Source organism: Argopecten irradians, chromosome 15, assembly GCF_041381155.1.
Source record: "Argopecten irradians isolate NY chromosome 15, Ai_NY, whole genome shotgun sequence".
In the NCBI taxonomy this organism is placed as follows: domain Eukaryota; kingdom Metazoa; phylum Mollusca; class Bivalvia; order Pectinida; family Pectinidae; genus Argopecten; species Argopecten irradians.
In genome coordinates, this window is record NC_091148.1 from 31,258,236 (window position 1) to 31,283,567 (window position 25,332).

General features: G+C 34.6%; 1 protein-coding gene across 2 annotated transcripts in view; it reads left to right on the forward strand.

Annotated features, from left to right (window-relative positions):
* The first annotated feature begins 3,432 nt into the window (after positions 1-3,432).
* The window catches only part of LOC138309268 (tyrosine-protein kinase JAK2-like), a 35,401-nt gene continuing 13,501 nt past the window's right edge, over positions 3,433-25,332 (forward strand). The window contains exons 1-14 of one of the 2 annotated variants that reach the window (XM_069250428.1): positions 3,433-3,588; positions 7,567-8,624; positions 14,407-14,511; positions 15,147-15,304; positions 15,762-16,039; positions 17,853-17,999; positions 18,491-18,603; positions 19,079-19,309; positions 20,310-20,467; positions 21,428-21,584; positions 21,926-22,127; positions 22,386-22,562; positions 24,350-24,540; positions 25,014-25,203. In XM_069250428.1, coding sequence (XP_069106529.1) covers positions 7,698-8,624; positions 14,407-14,511; positions 15,147-15,304; positions 15,762-16,039; positions 17,853-17,999; positions 18,491-18,603; positions 19,079-19,309; positions 20,310-20,467; positions 21,428-21,584; positions 21,926-22,127; positions 22,386-22,562; positions 24,350-24,540; positions 25,014-25,203 — 3,034 coding nt within the window. In that variant the 5' untranslated portion in view covers positions 3,433-3,588; positions 7,567-7,697. Of the gene's footprint in view, positions 3,728-7,566; positions 8,625-14,406; positions 14,512-15,146; positions 15,305-15,761; positions 16,040-17,852; positions 18,000-18,490; positions 18,604-19,078; positions 19,310-20,309; positions 20,468-21,427; positions 21,585-21,925; positions 22,128-22,385; positions 22,563-24,349; positions 24,541-25,013; positions 25,204-25,332 lie in introns of both variants that reach the window. The other variant, XM_069250430.1, reaches the window with a different exon arrangement.

The window sequence follows — 25,332 nt, forward strand, 5'->3', positions numbered from 1 at the left end:
AAGTAATCAAGGAGTCAAATAAGTAATCAAGGAATGGAATAAGTAATCAAGGAGTCGAATAAATATAACCTGGGAGTCGAATAAGTAATCAAGGAGTCGAATAAGTAATCAAGGAATCGAATAAGTAATCAAGGAATCCAATAAGTAATCAAGGAGTCGAATAAGTAATCAAGGAGTCGAATAAATATATAACCTGGGAGTCGAATAAGTAATCAAGGAGTCGAATAAATATTTGTTAATCTCTATAGGAAGTAAATACTAGGGCTCGGGATGATATGTAGCTGCGTTTTACAAAATGTAACTACGCCCATTCCTCTGATTATAACTACAATGTACAATGTAATACATGTAAACTAAGAATTTATATAATGACGAAAATGTGTGACAATAATATATCTTTATGTTTTTTTCTATTCTTTTATTCAATGAGTCAAATAAGTAATCTGTGACTCGATAAAGTAATCAAGGAATCGAATAAGTAATCAAGGAGTCAAATAAGTAATCAAGGAGTCGAATAAATATAACCTGGGAGTCGATAAAGTAATCAAGGAATCGAATAAGTATAACCTGTGAGTCGAATAAGTAACCAAGGAGTCGAATAAGTAACCAAGGAGTCGAATAAGTAACCAAGGAGTCGAATAAGTATAACCTGTGAGTCGAATAAGTAATCAAGGAGTCGAATAAGTATAACCTGTGAGTCGAATAAGTTACCAAGGAGTCGAATAAGTAATCAAGGAGTCGAATAAGTAATCAAGGAGTCAAATAAGTAATCAAGGAATGGAATAAGTAATCAAGGAGTCGAATAAATATAACCTGGGAGTCGAATAAGTAATCAAGGAGTCGAATAAGTAATCAAGGAATCGAATAAGTAACCAAGGAGTCGAATAAGTAACCAAGGAGTCGAATAAGTAAACCTGGAGTCGATAAGTAATCAAGGATCGAATAAGTATAACCTGGAGTCGAATAAGTAATCAAGGAATCGATAAGTAAGAGTCGAATAAGTATCAATTGATCGATGAATAAGTAATCAGGAGTCGAATAAATAACCGGAGTCAATAGTATCAGATCGAATAAGTAATCAAGGTAAGTATCAAGAATAGTAATCAAGGATAATAAGTTAATCAAGGAGTCGAATAATAATATAACCTGGGAGTCGAATAAAGTAATCAGGGAGTCGAATAAGTAATAGTAACAATAATGAATAAGAATAATAAGTCAAGGAATCAAATAAGTAATACTCAAGGTCGGAGCAATAAGTATGAGTCGAATAAGAAGAATCAAGGATGAAATCGGAGTCGAATAAGTAACAGGATCTAAGTGATCGAATAAGTAACAAGGAGTCGAATAATATAACCTGGAGTCGAATAAGTAATCAAGGAGTCGAATAAGTAATGTCGAATAAACCAGGAGTCGAATAAGTAATCAGAGTCGAGTACAAGGCAATAAGTAATCTACGGGAGTCGAATAAGTAATCAAGGAGTCGAATAAGTAATCAGGAAAGTAACAAGGTCGAATAAGTAACAAGGAGTCGAATATAACCTGGGAGTAATAAGTAATCAGAACGATAATATAACCTGTGAGTCGAATAAGTAAAGTCGAATAATACCGGTCGAATAAGTAATCAAGGAGTCAAATAGTAATCAGTAAGTAATCAAGGAGTCGAAAAATAAACTGGAGTCGAATAAGTAATCAAGAGTCGATAAGTAATCAAGGAATCGAATAAGTAATCAAGGAACCATAAGTAATCAGGGTCGAAAAGTAATCAAGGAATAACCTGGAGTCGAATAAGTAATCAGGAGTCGATAACTGGAGTCTCAAGGAGTCGATAAAGTAATCAAGGAATCGAATAAGTAATCAAGGAATCGAATAAGTATAACCTGTGAGTCGAATCAGTAATCGAGGAGTCAAATAAATATAACCTGTGAGTCGATAAAGTAATCAAGGAGTCGAATAAGTAATCAAGGAATCGAATAAGTATAACCTGGGAGTCGAATAAGTAATCAGTAAATTGAACAAGTAATGGTTATAAATACATTTTCAAAATGCGCCAACAATACATGTTGGATAATTGAATGATAAGTAAGACGGAAAGGAATAAATGATAGAATAAGGAACTATATTAATTATACACAACATTATACATGTAGGAACGGACACACAAGTCTATACATAGTCTGCTAAACCTGTCTATATCATTAGGTGGTTTGGTGTTTTTTTTTTCTTTTTACATATAGACTATGTCTATAAGGGAAAAAAATAATAATAATAAAAAATAAACAGACACACAAGTCTATACATAGTCCGCTAAACCTGTCTATATCATTAGGTGGCTTGTTTTTTTCTTTTTACATATAGACTATGTCTATAAGGCAAATAAAAATTTAAAAAAATACTAATAATATAGGCAGGTTTATCTGACTAGTTTATACAGTATAACCACAATATACAATTTACATAAAATAAATAACGATATAATCATTCTGACAATTGATGTAAAATATGTACTAATATTATACACGTGAAGTCTATGTACTGCAGCTGTATATCAGAGTGTGTCTCGTTATCGAACCTGATCATCTGCTGATTACAGTACAGCTGGGCCGTTTTCGTTTATTCGGAACAACCGGTTCGACCATTGGTTAAAGTCATTATTTCCAGTATAAAATTTGACGGACCTGCAGTTTTTGATACAGGCCTGTGAGGGCTTTGCTTAGGCTCGTCTGAAAACAATGTAAAAGTCCCGGGTCCGTCTTTAATTAATAAACGAACACTTAGGTCCAACCAGTCAAACCGTATAATCGAAAACGGCCTAGTCAGCTGAAGGCAGACAGATAATTTTCAACTGATGTTTCTAAGAAACAAAACTGTACAATCCCTTGTTAATAGTGTGTCGTTCGTTATCTATGAGTTGTTTACAAACTTTACGACACTGAACATTGCATTGACTGATTTCATATAAGTTTCTCAGAAACAAAACTGTTTAATCCATTATATGGACACTGAAAAGATGAGCATAGTATCAACTACAGTCATGGGGCAAATTAGTCCGCTAAACCTGCCTATATTATTAGGCTTTTTTAATTTTTTATTTTTTTGCCTAAAAAAGCCTAATAATATAGGCAGGTTTAGCGGACTAGGGGCAAATGTATTTGTCACTGTTGTTTTTTCTTTATCCGTTACGTTCTTTTTGAGAAAACAACATTTCATTAGAAAGGAAAACTTTTTCGTTCTGTCACACGACTGTATTTTGCACAATTATTTCAAACTCAAAAATATCGTTTATCGTCAAAACTGGGATCAAATCCTTGGCTGGGACCAAACCTAGATACATATTGTATATGTATTTGCACCTGCAAGATCTAGATCTTTAGAGTGCTTTGGTTGGTGAGTTCGTTCCTTGCAAACGCAGAGGTGATTCTGACCACAGGAAAACCGAAAGTAGATTTTGGAAACCAGGAAGTTATTTTTAGTTTTTCGAGTAAACGAAACAGATTTGCATTTCTGAGAAACAATATTATACCGACAATATGGTGATTTTTCTCTGAACATCATTGGGGACGAACATTCGTCTATGTGTGAACTAAACCAGTAAGTTTCTTTTACATGAACAACTGTTATATATCTAAACGTAAACAACACTAAATAATTTGAGGATACACTGTACAAACTGTGTATTGACTGTTCTATACACTGAAGGTTATATTATCTCACTTGCGGTTGTATACAGGTAAGTCATCTAGTGCAGATGTTAATTCCTTAGTAAAATCTGTGTGCATACACAACACAGATTATAAGAATGAAGAATACAATTTACATGTGCATGTGTATATACAAATCTACATTATATTTTTGTGTATGGATTGAAGTTTTTTAGAAGATGCTTGACCGAAGAAAAAATAAACATATTCAGATATTTTAGAGTCCAGCCACAGGAGCTTGACGGTCTATGAATAATATATAGCACAAATATATACATACAGCTGTATGTGTAGAAACACTTATGAAATATTTATGTTGTATTTATTATATACATGCTATACATTATAGAGAGATCGTCAAGCTCCTCTGATCCAGGATACATTATAGGGCCTCTGATAACAGTTAGTTGATAACAAAATCTGTACAGTTTTTGTGAACATGCACACTGATAACAGCGTCAAGGATACACACATATGTATGTCTATAGCTATGATAAGGGATATAATGGAGGCTCAGATCGGAGGTCCCGGGTTCAGATCCCAGTCTAGCCTCTACATTTGCTCCTCTCCTATTATAGATGGAGGCCTGCAAAAGTTTAATCAAAAGTCAGCAAGTCTTGTTATTTTCATGTTTTCTGAATTGAAAATTAAAAAAAATAACCCAGACAAATGATACCAGACAATGTAGTATTGTTTGGAGTATGACTTAAATTAGCTACTGTTGTAGTGGAAAAGATATCACCTTCTGACTGACTTGTTGTGATATCTTTTCCGCTACAACAGTAACTAGACTTAAATAGACTTTGCCTGATGCCAAATCTATTGCTTTTTGCAATGAAATGTATTGAAATGAATGTATACAGATGGCTGATGGGGCATAATTAAGTCCAGTAAAAATACGAAAAATAGAGGCCTAACCTCCAAATAATTGCAACAGAATTTGTTTTCTGTTTTTTTGGGGGGTTGTAGAATCTTAGTATTTTCCCATGAAAAAAGTCCCCAAATATCATATGTTCAGAAAGTTGTTTTTTCAACACCCAAAAAATGAGAAAATATAAAGAAGTCACACTTTTGACCAGTACAATATCAGCTATTTTTGCAATACTTGAAATGTGAAATTTGGTATATAGTAAGACAAAATATAGGTTTGTACAAATAAGTTGAAGTGATATAATAATTTCAGTCGAGAAATAATGAAGGATGAAAACAGTCCAAAACCTTTTGAATTACGCCAGCATTACCATTTTTAGCTCGCCTATTCGAAGAATAGGGGGAGCTAATGTTGTCACCCCGGCGTCGGCATCGGCGTCAGCGTTGGCTTCCCATTTCACGTTAAAGTTTTTGAGCAAGTTTCTGTTTCGTCAATTGTTTAAGCTTCAACTTCTTCTGAATAGGCGAGCTTTGCTGTTCTCCAACAGCCCTTGTTGCTCTTTTTAGATGCAAACATTTATAAAATTTTACACTGAACAATATCAGTTTATGTTTTATGTCTTACTTTTTCTTTAATATTAATGCATGACTGATAATACATAAGCCTGGAAAAAAATAGATATCAACCTGCCAAGTTTACTGATCTTGCAAATTGAAGTGTTTTTATAAAGTGTAGATTTTGACAAAACGCCAAATATGGTAGCTAATATTTCGGAAAATAGAAAAGCAAATGCTTCCAAAATTTTTTTATCCTTTCTTGTTTATTTTGTATTTGTTATTTTGATAATTTGTTGTAAAAGCGGTATAAATATGCACATATTAAGAAGTAAAATATCCCTATCACGTAAATTTGGCTAAATATCAAAATATGTCATAAATCTGCAACACAAAATTTTAAATTTTCAAACAGGCTTTATTCGATTTTCATAAAATTTGGCCAGTAAATCCATTAAAACTATGATAATTTTCAACTAAAAAATTGAAATTGAACTTTCATTTTATTATCATATTGAAAATTATGTAACCCCCATCCTGTTCCATTATGGAAAATGAAAACGTTACTTATTCAAATATGTTGATCAAAAGAAACTTTAATTTCACTTTATAAAGAACGCTATGTTTTGGTGGTAATATCTGCCAAAGGATTTTGCAATTAGTCACAAAATAGGTATTGAGAAAGATCATCAGACCAACATTGAGCAATCACATTATCTCAGCGAGTGAAAGTAAAATGTTTTATTTTTAATGCCATTAATCAACAAGTTTTATTTAAAAAGATTCCACCAAAATGAGTATCAATGGTATTGTTGATAATTACATTTTCTTACCTTAACAATTCAATTAAAAAGCATATTTGTCTGTTACAAGGACATACTTATGCAATTTTTATGTTTTCATACTTTTTCCCTGTGTTGATTTTAACTAATGTTTTTGGCAGTCTGTGCTGTCATTATAATGTTTTTGCCATACAGTAATTTTATAATATCTCATGATAGCTATTTAAATTTATATTTGGCTTCCAAGTTGGCCAATTAAGCAACTATCCCTATTTTCAGGTTTTTTGGTGACTTTTTTATTTGTGGCACTTTTTTCTTGTATGAAATAAAGTCAGATCTATATGAAAAACAAAGAAAAAATCAGTTGCAATTATTTTGGGGTAACACACTATCTTTACTGGACTAATTAATAGTTCAGCGAACACTATCAAATTTTTAAAACTTGAGTTCAACAAAGTCCCCAGGGCTGATTAAATGTGAAATTGCCCATTCAGCCATGTTTCACAATGTCATCAGAATTTTTGGTTAAAAAAAATCCTGATTAAATATCTACAGTAGGCCTTCTTCTAAAATTGATCTACCTCCACATTATCATTGTTTTAGTTTTAGAGGTTGGAATAGGGGGTTGGGAGGGAGGGGGTGGAAATCCAGCTATGATTTTATTATGAAGGATATTAGTTAGAACTTTATTAATTGTCTTTACTAAAATAATACATACACCACCATAAACACATTAGAACTTTTTACACATTACACAAGTTATATTTTGTTGAAATACAATAAAACCTGTTTTATAGAGAACATCTGTGTATTAAGAACACTTGTTTAAGGAGGCTCCCAAATGGTCATTTCCACACAAGTTGACATGTGTATCACAGTGTATGTAAACCCATGGGCTATAATGGCCATTTCGTCTTGGTTCCTTGGGTGGACTGTATAGACAGGTTTGACTGTCCCTTGGGTGGTCGTTATAGACAGGTTTGACTGTCCCTTGGGTGGTCAATACAGACAGGTTTGACTGTCCCTTGAGTGGTCTTAATAGACAGGTTTGACTTCCCTTGATTGGTTTTTATGGACAGGTTTGACTGTCCTTTGGGTGGTCTATATAAACAGGGTTGACTGTCCCTTGGGTGGCCATTATAGACAGGTTTGACTGTCCTTTGGGTGGTCTATATAAACAGGTTTGACTGTCACTTGGGTGGTCTTTATAGACAGGTTTGACTGTCCTTGGATGGTCTGTATAGACAGGTTTGACTGGCCATTGAGTGGTCTGTATAGACAGGTTTGATTGTTCCATGCGTTGGTCATTACAGACAGGTTTGACTGTCCCTTGGGTGGTCTTTATAGACAGTTTTGACTGTCCCTTGAGTGGTTTTTATAGACAGGTTTGACTGTACCTTGGGTGGACTGTGTAGACAGGTTTGACTGTCCCTTGTATGGTCTGTATAGACAGGTTTGACTATGTGATTTGTGACCCCAGGAAAGCAGGCGATCCTTCCACATTTAGGTACTTATCACTTATTAACTCACCCCTGAAATTCAATAATTGACTGGTCTTGTCTTTGATTCAGAAGAGTCTAAATATGTCTTCAGGGTTGAATGAGTTTGAGCAGGTATTAATGAAATATTTGATTGAATACAATCTTTTTTTTCAATTTTAGATTGCAAAACGTTTCATGGAGGCTATCAAAAGATATGACATGAAATGAAGCAAGGATGTAGTTACAGCAATTTTTAGAAAATGACATCAGCTGTTTTCACCTGCTTTTGAAATCAATAATATAACTGTAAGATGTCAGGATCTGGCCATACATTATTATTGGGGAGTACTAGTGGCACAACCTTCAACGGCGACAGCAGTGGACAGATGAGGTGTTTACAGTCAAACGATTCCTCGTGTGAAGTCCCGATGGTATCAGGTAAGGCAAGTCTTGCCACTGTCCATCTCCACGGTGGATATACAGAAAGTCTTTCACTTGGAGACATGACCAAATCTGGGGAAGATATTATCAGAAAATTACTTGGCATTCACTACCCTACAATTGGACCGGCGGCCATTCACCTGTTTGGTTTGGCTGTGTTGGACACAAAGAAAAACGATCGCTTCATATGGAAAAGTCCAAGGTGCTTGATCAAAGAACTTCAAGGTCAAATAAAGAATGATGCCAATTTGAAGTTATATGTTCGTATGAGGTTTGTGCCTGCAAAAGATCGGCTGCCAAAACTGAACATTTTTGGAGAGGATGTGACAAGGTATCTATATCACCAGTTACGAGAAGATCTACTTAGTGAGAGAATTAAAAACATTTACGGCTCACGGAACCAACTCACCTCCCCAAAATGTCGAGGACTTGCGGTGCTAAATCTACTGATCGACAGCCGTGTCCAGAAAAAACCTGTGGAAACAATTCTGGATACGCGCAAACTTAAAGATTTTCTACCGCCAAGTGAATGTGTGGCTTTTTTGAAAAAAATGAAACTTGAAAAAAACATGAAAGATCACGTAAAGAAATTTGACCTGAGTCACCCGGAGAACAGTACGGATATCGAGGAGTTGATGCGAGGGTACATTCGGGACATACTCAAGGAGATCCTGGATTATAGCGTAGAACAGTACGATGCAAACACCTTTGATATGGCACAAAGTAATAATATACGCATACCGAAAAAAATTCTCATCGATATTCATCACAATCCCTCGGGTGTCTTTATAGATGGGGTAAGTAAACAGTTATTTACTATAATTATGTAAATTATTTAAAAAAAAAATTTAACATGAGTATTACATTTGTTTTCTGAACTTTAAGCTTTTGAGAGACCATACAAATTGTGTAGCTTTACTTGTTGTAAACCAACTTACTTTCGCGGCTACTAAATTTCTCGATTTCTATTTCAAAACAAGTTGGTGGAGATTAAAATTCATGGATTTGAAAAATGTCCAGAAATTCCTATGATGTAAATGTTAATTTGCGAAGATAAACTTACGCGAATTTACTTGAATCTAGAAATTGGCAAAAGTGAATACATGTTGCACGCAAAACAAATTTGGTAAATATATATTAAATAATCTCCAGTATTATAAGGTATAGCAGGTTATATTTTTAGCAGGGATGATTTCTTTTAATTTCGCAGGACAATCCTTTTAATGTGAAAACTTTATCTGCAAAATATTGAGAAATGACAAAGTTATGTATACCTGGCTAAAAACAAGATTGAAGTTTCTGCTTGTAGTGAAAATTGTATAAATGTACGCCTATATATCATACCATCTATACTGTACAATGATTTTCCATTGCTAATAATATCATTTCGTTCATTTGATTTGAACGTAACTTTTTATTTTTGATACTTTTCACACTGCGTCCATGGAACTCCCATCATTCTATTTCAGGAGTCTAAAGCAATCATTTTACATTAGAAAGCAGAAAACCTTTGTCAGGGAAAACCCTTTATTTTTACAAATAAACTATACATAGATACGACATTGATACATGAAAGCTTTAAGATACATTGATTGGGTCACTGATTACTGCATGAAAATATTTTTTTTTAATGCGAAAAATACGAGAAGAGACAAAATTTGTTATGTTTTCTTCATTTTCGTACTTAAATTTTTTAATGATTCCACTAACAATATTAGCTCACATGGCCCAAAGGGCCGTTGAGCTTATGTCCTAGCACGGCATCTGTTGTACATGTGTGTCAGTCCCTCAACATTTCCTTTAAATCACTACTAGTCGTAGAGTTCTATATGGATTGTCACCAAAATTTAGAAACATCCTTGTGGGAAGGGAAACAGAATTTGTATATATTTTGGCTCTGACCCCCTGGAGCAGAAAAGTGGGGCCCAATAGGGAAATTAGAGGTAAATCTTAAAATTCTTTCAGAAAAGAAATAATGGAACTGTATTCAGAAAATTACTTGGCATTACAAACCAGCTGAGCGATATAGGTCCTCTTGAACTCTTTTTGAAACATGTGTTTAAAGTTAGCAATTATATGTGTTGATTTCGGTCTTAATGCTTACACAAGTTGATTAAAGACACAAAGCAATTTGTTTCCAATTGTTTAAAGATGCTCCACCGCTGACGAATGGTATTTTTTCATTATCAAAAACAAGAGCAGATGATTTAGTATTTTTCTTCACTTACAAAAGTTACTTACTTCACACCATTACCACCATTGAAAAGTTTAAGCTTCTAATTTTACTTCAAGTGAAAAATATGAAAAATAATTAATTGCATCCCGAAAAAATTCAATGGCACTATATTCTATACTGATTGCGCATGCATCAAAGGTAAAATAAATTATTTTATATTATTTTTTAGTGATAATTTATTAGGCATATATATACACGATTAAACACCAATTATTGTTCAAATGATGAATATCATTTATGCTCTGTCGGCGGTAGAGCATCTTGTTTTAGACTTACTGTTTAAGGCACATGCTTGTTTTAGACTTATTGTTTAAGACACATGCTTGTTTTAGACTTATTGTTTAAGACACATGCTTGTTTTAGACTTACTGTCTAAGACACATGCTAGTTTTAGACTTATTGTTTAAGACACATGCTTGTTTTAGACTTACTGTTAAAGACACATGCTTGTTTTAGACTTACTGTCTAAGACACATGCTTGTTTTAGACTTACTGTCTAAGACACATGCTAGTTTTAGACTTATTGTTTAAGACACATGCTTGTTTTAGACTTACTGTCTAAGACACATGCTTGTTTTAGACTTACTGTTTAAGACACATGCTTGTTTTAGACTTACTGTCTAAGACACATGCTAGTTTTAGACTTACTGTTTAAGACACATGCTTGTTTTAGACTTACTGTTAAAGACACATGCTTGTTTTAGACTTACTGTCTAAGACACATGCTAGTTTTAGACTTACTGTTTAAGACACATGCTTGTTTTAGACTTACTGTTAAAGACACATGCTTGTTTTAGACTTACTGTTTAAGACACATGCTTGTTTTTGACGTACTATCTAAGACACATGCTTGTTTTAGACTTACTGTCTAAGACACATGCTAGTTTTAGACTTACTGTTTAAGACACATGCTTGTTTTAGACTTACTGTTAAAGACACATGCTTGTTTCAGACTTACTGACTAAGACACATGCTAGTTTTAGACTTACTGTTTAAGACACATGCTTGTTTTAGACTTACTGTTAAAGACACATGCTTGTTTCAGACGTACTTTCTAAGACACATGCTCGTATTAGACTTACTGTCTAAGACACATACTTGTTTTAGACTTACTGTCTAAGACACATACTTGTTTTAGACTTACTGTCTAAGACACATGCTTGTTTTAGATTACTGTTTAAGACACATGCTTGTTTTAGACTTACTGTTTAAGCCACATGCTTGTTTTAGACTTACTGTTTAAGACATATACTTGTTTTAGACTTACTGTTTAAGCCACATGCTTGTTTTAGATTACTGTTTAAGACACATGCTTGTTTTAGACTTACTGACTAAGACACATGCTTGTTTTAGACTTACTGTTTAAGACACATGCTTGTTTTAGACTTACTGTTTAAGACACATGCTTGTTTTAGACTTACTGTTAAAGACACATGCTTGTTTTAGACTTACTGTTTAAGACACATGCTTGTTTTTGACGTACTGTCTAAGACACATGCTAGTTTTAGATTACTGTTTGAGACACATTCTTGTTTTAGATTACTGTTAAAGACACATACTTGTTTTAGACTTACTGTCTAAGACACATGCTTGTTTTAGACTTACTTGTTTAAGACACATGCTTGTTTTAGACTTACTGTCTAAGACACATGCTAGTTTTAGACTTACAGTTTAAGACACATGCTTGTTTTAGATTACTGTTTAAGACACATGCTAGTTTTAGACTAACTGTTTAAGACACATGCTTGTTTTAGACTTACTGTTAAAGACACATGCTTGTTTTAGACTTACTGTTTAAGACACATGCTTGTTTTTGACGTACTGTCTAAGACACATGCTAGTTTTAGACTTACTGTTTAAGACACATGCTTGTTTTAGATTACTGTTTAAGACACATGCTTGTTTCAGACTTACTGACTATGACACATGCTTGTTTTAGAATTACTGTTTAAGACACATGCTTGTTTTAGATTTACTGTTTCAGACACATGCTTGTTTTAGACTTACTGTTAAAGACACATGCTTGTTTTAGACTTACTGTTTAAGACACATGCTTGTTTTTGACGTACTGTCTAAGACACATGCTAGTTTAAGACTTACTGTCTAAGACACATGCTTGTTTTAGATTACTGTTTAAGACACATGCTTGTTTTAGATAACTGTTAAAGACACATGCTTGTTTTAGACTTACTGACTAAGACACATGCTTGTTTTAGATTACTGTTTAAGACACATGCTTGTTTTAGACTTACTGACTAAGACACATGCTTGTTTTAGATTACTGTTTAAGACACATGCTTGTTTTAGACTTACTGTTTAAGACACATGCTTGTTTTAGACTTACTGTTTAAGACACATGCTTGTTTTAGACTAACAGTTTAAGCCACATGCTTGTTTTAGATTACTGTTTAAGACACATGCTTGTTTCAGACTTACTGACTATGACACATGCTTGTTTTAGAATTACTGTTTAAGACATATGCTTGTTTTAGACTTATTGTTTTAGACACATGCTTGTTTAAGACTTACTGTTTAAGCCACATGCTTGTTTTAGATTACTGTTAAAGACACATGCTTGTTTTAGACTTACTGACTATGACACATGCTTGTTTTAGAATTACTGTTTAAGACACATGCTTGTTTTAGACTTACTGTTTAAGACACATGCTTGTTTTAGACTTACTGTTAAAGACACATGCTTGTTTTAGACTTACTGTTTAAGACACATGCTTGTTTTAGACTTATTGTTTAAGACACATGCTTGTTTTAGACTTACTGTCTAAGACACATGCTTGTTTTAGACTTACTGTTTAAGACACATGCTTGTTTTAGACTTACTGTCTAAGACACATGCTAGTTTTAGACTTACTGTTTAAGACACATGCTTGTTTTAGACTTACTGTTAAAGACACATGCTTGTTTTAGACTTACTGTCTAAGACACATGCTAGTTTTAGAATTACTGTTTAAGACACATGCTTGTTTTAGACTTACTGTTAAAGACACAAGCTTGTTTTAGACTTACTGTTTAAGACACATGCTTGTTTTTGACGTACTGTCTAAGACACATGCTTGTTTTAGACTTACTGTCTAAGACACATGCTAGTTTTAGACTTACTGTTTAAGACACATGCTTGTTTTAGACTTACTGTTAAAGACACATGCTTGTTTCAGACTTTCTGACTAAGACACATGCTAGTTTTAGACTTACTGTTTAAGACACATGTTTGTTTTAGACTTACTGTTAAAGACACATGCTTGTTTCAGACGTACTGCCTGAGACACATGCTCGTATTAGACTTACTGTCTAAGACACATGCTTGTTTTAGACTTACTGTTTAAGACACATGCTTGTTTTAGACTTACTGTCTAAGACACATGCTTGTTTTAGACTTACTCACTAAGACACATGCTTGTTTTAGACTTACTGTCTAAGACACATGCTCGTATTAGACTTACTGTCTAAGACACATGCTCGTATTAGACTTACTGTTTAAGCCACATGCTTGTTTTAGACTTACTGACTAAGACACATGCTAGTTTTAGACTTACTGTTTAAGACACATGCTTGTTTTAGATTACTGTTTAAGACACATGCTAGTTTTAGATTACTGTTTAAGACACATGCTTGTATTAGACTTACTGACTAAGACACATGCTAGTTTTAGACTTACTGTTTAAGACACATGCTTGTTTTAGACTTACTGTTTAAGACACATGCTTGTTTTAGACTTACTGTTAAAGACACATGCTTGTTTTAAACTTACTGTTTAAGACACATGCTTGTTTTAGACTTACTGTTTAAGACACATGCTTGTATTAGACTTACTGACTAAGACACATGCTAGTTTTAGACTTACTGTTTAAGACACATGCTTGTTTTAGATTACTGTTTAAGACACATGCTAGTTTTAGATTACTGTTTAAGACACATGCTTGTATTAGACTTACTGACTAAGACACATGCTAGTTTTAGACTTACTGTTTAAGACACATGCTTGTTTTAGACTTACTGTTTAAGACACATGCTTGTTTTAGACTTACTGTTAAAGACACATGCTTGTTTTAAACTTACTGTTTAAGACACATGCTTGTTTTTGACGTACTGTCTAAGACATATGCTAGTTTTAGACTAACTGTTTAAGACACATGCTTGTTTTAGACTTACTGTCTAAGACACATACTTGTTTTAGACTTACTGTCTAAGACACATGCTAGTTTTAGACTTACTGTTTAAGACACATGCTTGTTTTAGACTTACTGTCTAAGATGCATGCTCCTTTCTATTCATTTCAGATATTTTTATGCTTTAATACACATGCTCATAATCTTTGTGTCTTTCAGCTGCCTTTCTCTAGAATTGAGGATCTTTATTCTGCCAGTATCACGCCTAGTTATACATCAAACACCTGGAATGTACATGTGGACCGTAACAATGGCCGACCAGAGGTAAGAATGGAGTTTCATTTGACATCATCACCCAACATTAGACAAGTGGATAGATAACACTTCCTTCGATTGGTGTTAAGGAATTCAGATCCAACAGCTTCATTTTAGTAAATTTATATATATATTCCGTCTTTGCATATTACAGAGTTACATCCCTTGTATGTAGGTATTGATTGTTATGTAATTATTTTGTGATTGCAATTCACATTGTTTCCTCCGAAAAATATAACATTACACTCACAAACACATGATTTCACAATCAATACCTACCCACAAGGGCAGATACCTCTGTAATATGCAAATACAGACACATTTGATGCTGAATACAATCGTAACTTAAATATAAATTAATTATGTTCCTTTCTGACTTACTTCCCATTTTTAAGTGTCTCTCCTGTTGAATTACTAACCTGATTGTTTAATGATTTCTCTGTCTTATGAACACAAAAACCCCTCGGGTAGTTGCTAAGTGTTGTTTCTAGGGTGATCCTGGCCTCCTTTAATAGGATCTAAAACAAAATAGAGTTGCTTATGGAGTAACTTATTTTGCTGAACTACCTCCCTTTGTTGAATTATTGCCCTTGTTGAATTATTGCCCTCGTTGAATTACCTCCCTTTTTATTTTCATCTGACAGGTTCTGGAATTTGAAAGTCAGGAATTAGCACAGTCATTTGTGTCATGCTTGGATGGATACTATCGACTCACTCATGACTTTTACTTCAGTTTGTGTCGTGATATGGAACCACTGTCACTGCGATCACTCAAGCAGATCAAATCTCATGGACCAATGGAGTAAGTAATAAATAATTGAATACAATAAAAGAGAGACACATGCACACACAAGCTTCTGGTCATTTGTATTACGCATGCACCCCTGAAACTTCACAATGGACTGCTATATTCTTTGATTAAGAAGTGCCTAAATGTGTCTTCAGAGGTGAATGAGTTGGTTCAAGAGCAGAATACTTTTTACTACTACCACTGCTAAGTGAGAAACAAAATATAGTGGTTATTCATTCAAAGGAACTTTACAACAGAATGAAAGAGTATGATTACTGATCGACAGATTTTGATATGTTATAGGAAGTTTGTTTCTAAGATTAACATTTAGAGAGAAATCTGAAGTAAGTACTTGTACTGTGATATTTGATGCACATAGTGGCAGCATAGTATATTATATAATGGTAATGCCAATATTTTCCGATACATTATTCAGGCTTTAACTTTTAAATCTTATTATTTTTTTCAGAACCACCTGTGCTATCGAGAAACTGTCATCTAAGATGGATGACCAGGAATGCTATTACCTGTGTAAACAGGATATAAATGACTTTGATAAGTTCATCCTGGTGTATCCGTCCCGGGGTCAAATAATGACAGAACATGTACAACAGGTGCAGGGCATGTTCTACTTACTCCGGGACAAGGAGATGTTTGATTCAGACCCTGGCAAACTTGTACCCCACCTTCTACAAACTGAGCACAACAATATTCTCTCCAATAACATGATACGTCTGAGTCCAAAGTGTAAGAATTATCTCCCTTTTACTTTAAAACAAATAAATAGGTCACCAAGGTGTCCATACATGCCATACCTCCCGGCGTGAGACAAAACCTCCCATATTTTAAAGCCTTTTATTGTCTTCCGGCAGGAGAGTTTAAATTCCCGTATTCTATAAACCCCTCCGTTTTATTTTCGTCGCCACATTTCTGTACATGCTAGGTTAATTTTAGCACGAGAGTAACCACTCCCTGACCCATTGACCAACACCCAAGTGGCCCTAATTAGCAGCCTTGGGCTATTCTACCTTGGCTTGTGGTGTCACTTTCACTCACGTCTGTGTATTACGTAAACTGAAGTCAAGCAAACAAGAAAAAGAAACCTAGAAAACAATCAGCTGGCCTTTCAATAAATTTTATGACTACAGCTAGTGAGCATTACAACAAAACAAATACTGCTTACAACTGTGAATGATTTACTCACGTTTTTAATGTTAAATAGGCCTATCTGTATTTGATGGATGTCACAAACTTTGCAATCGTAATGGCCGCCATTTTGGGTAATTGTAATAGATGATCCAGATTTTATAAAATTTCCGGATTTCCTAATAACCACGTTTTTAAAAATGGAAAAAGTATTATTTTTGTTAGAATTTCTGTGTGAATTTATTTTTAGAAAAAAATTATATTAATAATGAAAAATTATCAATAGTAACTGAATTTAAATAAATAAAATTAAAAAGAAATTTACTTTTTTTCTCTATCAGATTGAATTACATTTTGAATACTACTGTAACAATTCTGTTTTTTTTTTTAATTTAGTGCTTGTAAATTTAAGAACTTTATCTAAGTTAATTATCCGTTATTGTGAAAGATTATTAAAAAGCCCAGTCTAATATTTCAAACAATAAAACTGCTCCAGAACTGGGTGTATATAGGGATGTGACTACTTTTGCAAAACCACGCATTCCTTTATTTCAGTAAAATTCAATATGAATGCAGAATTTCATCATAAAAAAGCAGATATTTAATTTATTCATATATGTCACGCGTATACCTCCCTCTTTTGAGACCAAAATCCCTTAAAATGGTTATCAATCTCCCTTATCACCCCTAGAAAAATATGGCATGTATGGTGTCAACATCTAATTGTCATCAATTCTGGTTGTTATGTATTTGTATCTTTAAGAATGACTTGGAGTTTATATATCTATTGAAGCATATGTTGTGTTTTGTGAAGAGAATTTGTTTTTCAAGCTTTATATGGAATCCTGACAAAAAGTTCTTTCAGTACTTTGATTTATTACAGTTGTCCTTCAATCGGCCAAATGTTAGTGCTTTCACTACTTTGATTTGTCATGTATCCCTCCTCTGAAGGAAGAGGAAATATTGTGCAAGGCTGATTAACCAGAGGTATTACTTCTTCTGATTCTTAACAGCTAACTGTGGAGTGTTGCTGCTTGAATGAATCATGAAAATATAAAAGCCAAGGTTTTATATATTCATATTGAAAAAAATAGTTTGGGTCATGCGAAAGTTTTGATCCAAGTGCTACGCCCATGGGGGTCAAAATATTGCAATATGTATTGCAATACACTTTTACCGTATCATGGCACCCCTAATTTTAACACACCCTGTTGACTGCTGTTCCATGTATATCCTTAAATGCAAGGAACAATGCACTGTAAATTGGTCACTATGACCTCATGCTCACAGGTCAAGTGAGGTCAAACTTTTGTTCTCGCATAAAACTTATTATCAGAGGTCAAACGTCTTTTCAATGACGTCACGTCAAAATGATGTCATTGGTCTCTCATTTCTTATCTATGATTTATTTCAGATGAAGCGTGTGGTGTGTTGAAAAGGTTGTTTATGGATGAGAAGGAAGCCATCCCTGAAGAAGACCAGCAACAGAAAGATGAGAATGTGTTGTCACGGCAACCAGTTATAATCCCCGAATCTCATCTCAGATTGAAGAAAGTTGTTGGTATGTAACTCTGTAAAAAGATGAAAAAAAGTCTTTATTGCTATTTTTAGAAGATAATTGTCATTACTTTAGCAGCTCCATTTTACAGAAATTTACGAAAAGAATCAGATTGCCCAAAACAGTTTTGTGGTATTAATAGGTCAAGAACAAGTTCATTCTTGTTCTTTTTAGAAAAGAATAGTTTGCTGTCTTATTGCTAAACTGTTTGAAGAATCAAAATGGTGTGACCAAGCTTTAGTTTCATGTCTCATTCAAGGTCGCTGCAGTTATTTCCAGAAAATCTCTCTTAGTAAATTAGGGACTTCATATATTCTATTTCTGTTAACCTGAAAAATTCTGCAGTTATGTAATGATCATGAATAAAAACAATCTTTTAAAAGTTTGAATTTCAGGCCATTAGTTATACATATTTAGTTCTTAACTCATTGGGTTTTCCCATGGATCGATAAACCTGGTCATTAAGGGGAGACAACTCTTTATTGTTTTCACAGGGATTGGTAAATTCACGGAGGTGTGCGAAGGTTTGTACAAGGATAGTCAGCCTGTTGCTGTGAAGAGTCTGAGGACGAGGACATCACCCAACCAGCTATACAATTGTCAGGAGGTATGATGTACATGTCAGCAACAGTTGGATGGGGGTGGGAGTGGGGGAGACAGGGGGAGGTAACAAGGGGGGGGAGGGAGAGGTAACAAGGGGGAGGGGCGGTTACAATGGAGTACAATAAATAACAGCAATGTATGAATAAAGTATAACAATAATGTAGTCTAGTTATTGAACCACATCATTTTTTTCTGTCATCTGCAACAATTACAGAATTTTAATCTACATACATAATGCATGTAAACGCTGCAAATGAAATATTGTGTTATTTGATTGATTACACAATTTTGTGCAAAAGAAAATGAATTAGTTCCAGGATTATTGATGGTACTAATGGCAATTTTAATACTGAATCATTTTATAGCATGGGTTTAAAAAATTCAGTACAAGTATTTCATTGATAATTAACTTTTCATATATGGTATTTAATTGCAGTTCATGGTTCTATAAATACAATAGTTTGCTCTTCCAATTTCAGCCTTTCCTGTACGCACTACGACAACAAATGAAATTTCGTGAAGTACAGGAGCCTACTTATTTTGCTGGAATTATAGGAGTTTGTATGACGATGCCAATTAAAATTGTAATGAACTATGCCAAGGAGGGATCGTTATCGCATTTCTTCTCAAATCGTAGAACAGATCAGCCCATCTACATCCGCCATCTTGTGTACACTGCTTTACAGGTGGCACAAGGACTTTATCAACTGGTAACTATAGCAACATAAAGTATTGTATTCCGTCTTTGCAAATGACAGAATTTTTTTCCTTGCTGGAAAGAATTGATTGTGACGTCATTATTTTGTGAACAAAATTCAAATCACTTGAAACATATGACTGTGCACTCTTAAAAACACAACGTCACTTTAGATACCTACCTGCAAGGACAAGCTCTTTTAATATACAATGACAAAATTTGCTAACCAGAGGAAACCTAACAAAATTGTTTTTGGAAAGTCTTATTAATTTTGTATTCTGAGAGTTTGTCCAAATTTACTATACATGTTATACATGTATGTTAGATATGGTGAGTGACTACTATATAGAGAAACAGAAAACTTCTAGTTTGTTTAAATCAACATTGACAGCAAGAAGACAATGTTAAGGGGTTGAAAGTTAGGACAAAAATGGACATATTACTTCTATTATATTGAAGAATTTTAGTGACCATTAACTTATTCAGAATGAACCCTTCCAGCTTTGGAATCAGAAGAGTTTAAATGTGTCTATAGGGGTGATTGGGTTATGACTCGATCGTGACCTTGTTACATATTGTGGTTCTGGTATTCATTCTACTGTTATAAAGTTTTGATCACAGCTATTAAATTTTGTGATATCCATTTAAGAACAAAATATTGAAAAGATTAACTTACGCATATTTAAAGATTGAAGGGAAATGAAAGTAATAAGTGATGTAGGTATTAACACGGAGATCAACTTTCAAGAATATACAAATTTAAATTACATGCAAAAAAGGAAATTTGTTTACACTGTGTAAGAGTCTTATTGATAATTGTTTATCCAGCACATGTGGCAAGTTGCTAGGTACTAATTAACTGCTGGTTGGTGGTTTTTCTCCGGGTACTCTGGCTTTCTTCCACCATCTAAACCTGGCACGTCCTTACATGACCCTGGCTGTTAATAGGATATTACACTAATCAAACCAGACCATGCTATGATACTAAACAATATGTTGTTTTATGCTTACAGGAAGAGAGAAATCTTCACCACGGCAACATCTGCTGTCAAAATATCCTCGTATATGTATACGACATTAATGAGATAGTCGTTAAGATCGGAGACCCGGGCATGGTACAAGTCTACAACAGCCCGTCGATGGCTGACAGTGAAAAGGTCAACAAGAAAAGGTGTGTGTCAACTCAGAAAAACCTTGACCTTGGCCTGATTGATTTTCATCGGGCAAAGTTAAAGGTCAAAGGTTACAGAGATATGATTTATTAAGTACAAGCATTTTTGGTGGATCCAGTTTGTGTCATCAACACTGGAGATTTATAGACTGTGTTTGGGAATTGTCTGAAGACATCTTCATTATTACTATTATAACAGTCTAGATATCAACATCCAGATCATGGTATAATGCACTATAAATCAACTTTCTTACGTGTACGATTTACTTTCCGTGAATTTTGCAATCTAAGAAAATTTGCAAAAGTTAATCTCCATGAATTATGTAGATAGGAATATCTATTCAAATTTCAAATCTGTGAATGTTATTCTTATTTAACTGGTTTTTAAATTGAAATTGAAAATTTTAGTTATCGAGAAAGATAGTTTTTTTTTTCTTTAAACAGGTATTAGTCTAATCTGGATTCCTGTCTATACTTACTTGATTGTAGAGCTGCGGATTTTCCTTATTAATTTGGTTTAATAGTTTAAATCTGTATAATCCAATAGCATGGCTATCCCGGCCAAACAGGCTAGCAAAGGTGACATCTTGTTTATATATATACAAGTTACACTGTACATTGTCAAAGGTGCTACAACGAATGGTAATTCTTACATATTAAAAACAAATCAGTATTTTTCTTCAGAACCCTAAAAGTTTTTACTTTACACTTTTACCAATATAGCTTGAGTTCCTTGTTTTACTTCAGAATAAAGGTGTTTAAACTATATTTAAAATTTCATCCAAAAAAAGCATGCCCTTTATGGAATGAGATATAGACAACAAAAGCTAAACAGATTATTTTATGTATATTTTTGTGTTAATTAGACATATTCAAATTTAAACATCAATTATTGACCTTATGATAAATATGTTCTGCTGGCGTCTGTATTAAGAAAATTCCTACCAATTGTGTTACTAGGTATCCATGGGTCGCACCAGAACTATTTGACAAAGAACATGATTGTACAAATATGAAGTCGGACATATTTGCCTTCGGTACAACGATCTGGGAGATGTTTGCCCTGGGAGAAAACCCCATAGACAAGCCGCCTCTGTCATCAATGTCATTTGATGGAGTAAGTGTTTTTTGTTCATAATTGGATTTTGTGAGTTTAAATAAAGTGTCCATTTAGTCCTGTTGTGTCACGTGCCATGCTGTATCCTTTCCAGTTCCCCACTTAGATATGTGGAGGTGGAAATCATACAGACAAATGAATACAGCCAACCTGACTTAGCGACCACCCCGTATAATTGTAATAACATGACTTTTCTAGGGTAAAGAAATAGCCAATTTCCATACATTTTGACCAGTTTGACCAGTTTATCAGACTACTTGGCTTTGTCCCTTCGCTGGTCTTTATAGACAAGTTTGACCATATTAGCAGTTGATGATGTTTTCTTTTTTAATTTCCTTCAGCAAAAGAAGTTTTATCGATCAGACAATAACCGGTTACCAAACATTGAAGGTCTGAGGATTCAGACTTCTGACCCCACACACATCACTAAGTGTAAGACCACCATGGCCGACATGATTGATAAGTGTAGAGTGATCTCCCCTGAGGAACGCCCCACAGCCAAGGAACTTGTACGCGACCTTAACACTCTAACAGCATCCTATGGTGAGTCAGTGATTCTAAACATTTACACTTTCTGTACCGGTGGCGATTTTAGATTTTACTTGAATCCTGATTTCACTTCATTGGTTACTGACGTTAAATCATGACATTATGATAAAAAATCTAACCACTGAAAATGCTTAAAGTTACATTAAACTAGTGAAATATGCAAAAATATTACATCATTGAAGTCCCTGGTTGTACAGCAGAGTATGTGATAAACTTTCACATCCTCCTAACAGTGAATCTTTAATTCCACAGCTAATGAATACCATGACTACGATAGCATCCAGGATGATAATTATCCGATTTGGTCAGAAGCAGAAACATCACACGAGCCAGAGAGTGATGATGAAGTTCCGGCTATCCCGTCAGATTTCCGTACTCCAGAACTTAAAGATAGTTTCCATCATACTGAAGAGGATCATGAAACAAGAGGTAATGTATAAATTGTCTGTTCCCTGAAGGTCAGATTTAACATGCCTGTTCCCTGAAGGTCAGATTTAACATGTCTGTTCCCTGAAGGTCAGATTTAACATGCCTGTTCCCTGAAGGTCAGATTTAACATGTCTGTTCCCTGAAGGTCAGATTTAACATGCCTGTTCCCTGAAGGTCAGATTTAACATGTCTGTTCCCTGAAGGTCAGATTTAACATATGCCTGTTCCCTGAAGGTCAGATTTAACATGTCTGTTCCCTGAAGGTCAGATTTAACATGTCTGTTCCCTGAAGGTCAGATTTAACATGTCTGTTCCCTGAAGGTCAGATTTAACATGCCTGTTCCCTGAAGGTCAGATTTAACATGCCTGTTCCCTGAAGGTCAGATTTAACATGTCTGTTCTCTGAAGGTCAGATTTAACATGCCTGTTCCCTGAAGGTCAGATTTAACATGCCTGTTCCCTGAAGGTCAGATTTAACATGTCTGTTCCCTGAAGGTCAGATTTAACATGTCTGTTCCCTGAAGGTCAGATTTAACATGTCTGTTCCCTGAAGGTCAGATTTAACATGTCTGTTCCCTGAAGGTCTGATTTAACATGCCTGTTCCCTGAAGGTCAGATTTAACATGCCTGTTCCCTGAAGGTCAGATTTAATATGTCTGTTCTCTGAAGGTCAGATTTAACATGCCTGTTCCCTGAAGGTCAGATTTAACGTGCCTGTTCCCTGAAGGTCAGATTTAACATGTCTGTTCCCTGAAGGTCAGATTTAACATGCCTGTTCCCTGAAGGTCAGATTTAACATGCCTGTTCCCTGAAGGTCAGATTTCACATGTCTGTAATGTACAATTATAGCTCTTTCTGTCGGGGTACATCTAGAATTGTCTCCCTGGAAAGAGTTATTTTCTTGAGGGTGAAGAATAACTCTTTCTAGGGAGACCATTCTAGATGTACCCCAACACATAGGGACATAGTTATTTCATTATAATGAACAAAATTAAAACCAATCCATTAATTTGTTAAATCAACAAGATATCTTAATCTCTAGTAAAAGAACTCATGAAGATATCTCCAAACAACATTGCTAAATTCGTGTGGCTGCACATAAGAAAGCGACTGCATTGCCATTGTTGGTTGACGCTGCAGATGACGTCAACTTCCGGTCGCATGCGGAACTTCTAAGAGGTTAATTCCTCTGGGGTTAATTCCCTCCCCCTTCCATTTCCAGTGAAATATCTGAATTATTCAATGTCATGTGATCAAGTTCAATCCAATCAGAACATTCTAAATGAAAGTGAGGTATAATAATGACTTTTTCTCTAACTCTATGATCACTTGTGTCTCACGAGCAAAGTTCTTGTATAGCTTATCTTTACCCTAGGATGAAATAGAAAAATCTCACATTGGTAAAATTGTGGATATCCCTGTCAGGGTAAGAGAACACTCATGAATCTTACACAGGAAGAGGGTAGAAAGGATATATACCTGCCTATATCTAAAATGAGGGGGTCGGTTTGGTTTGTACATAGTGTTAAATACAGCCTCTGTCAATCAACCCACAGGGCGTGCTTCTTTGGCTCAGTATAGATAGAGCAGTGTAGATATATTTTCACGCTGGAGACCGGTGTTTGATTCCTGGTCAGGACACTAGACAGGAATGTGTATTTTTCTCTGTACTTCCACATATTTATTCATTTAATGTATAACAGTACCCTGCTTACTTAAAAAATAAGAAAGAAATTAGAGATAAGAAATTAACTTGCATGAAATATAAATGATAATTTCTTTTACAGTAAAACAAGTGGTTCCAGAAGTGCCCCCAATACAGGACCACAGACCTGGGCCTGTTCCTCCAGCTCCCCGTAGAAGTTTACCCAGTGTCCCATTTCCTACCCCTCAGAGGCCTCTACCAGACCCGAACTCGGAGAATCCAGCAATGATCAGGAGCACACAACTAGAAATCTCCAATAAAACTCTCGGAGAGGTAAATATACTAAAACATAGTGATCGTAAAAACCTCTGATTATATTTCAATATGCTCTAATTTTTGAATAGTTAACATGATTCAATTCTAAAAATAATCTATATTACTTCATCTGTTTGACAATAGACTATAATTAATATTTCTTTGTTTTCATACCAAATCTGGCTTTCTGATTGGCCAGGCGGATTCACACAGTTTGAAAACTATTTTTTTTTTTTTTTGATACCCCGATAAAATTAAAAAATAGTGACATCAATGCTTAAAAGTGCTACTGACTTTTGCTTTTACATTAATGTTTAGAAGATATTTTAAGTCTATTTTGAGTGAATTTTGCTCTTATTATATCATTTGTAAAAGATAGAATGTAAAAGTACCAAGAATTTATACAATTATGAACGTGTGTGCTGGTGAATATGATATTACATGAACTAGAAATAGTTATGTTGACCGAGACAGTGTTTTGTTTACCACAGGGACACTACGGGAAAGTGATGCTGGGCTACTTAAGGTTCCAAGAACGGCGTATACAGATAGCAGCCAAGTGTCTGAAGGGAAAGGACTACAGATCGGTACTGGAGAGTCAGGAATTCAAACGAGAAGCGAAAATGATGGAGGAATTGCGTCACCCCAACATTGTCCGTTTCTTCGGCATTTGTAACGATAGTAAGTTCTAGAGCTCTCTTGTTCATAAGCTTCAGATGATAACATTTCTATAGTTTTATATAGAGACGAAGTTTAAAGTTTTGCTTATATTTCAATTAATAAAAGTTATGTGATAAATAGAACTTACAC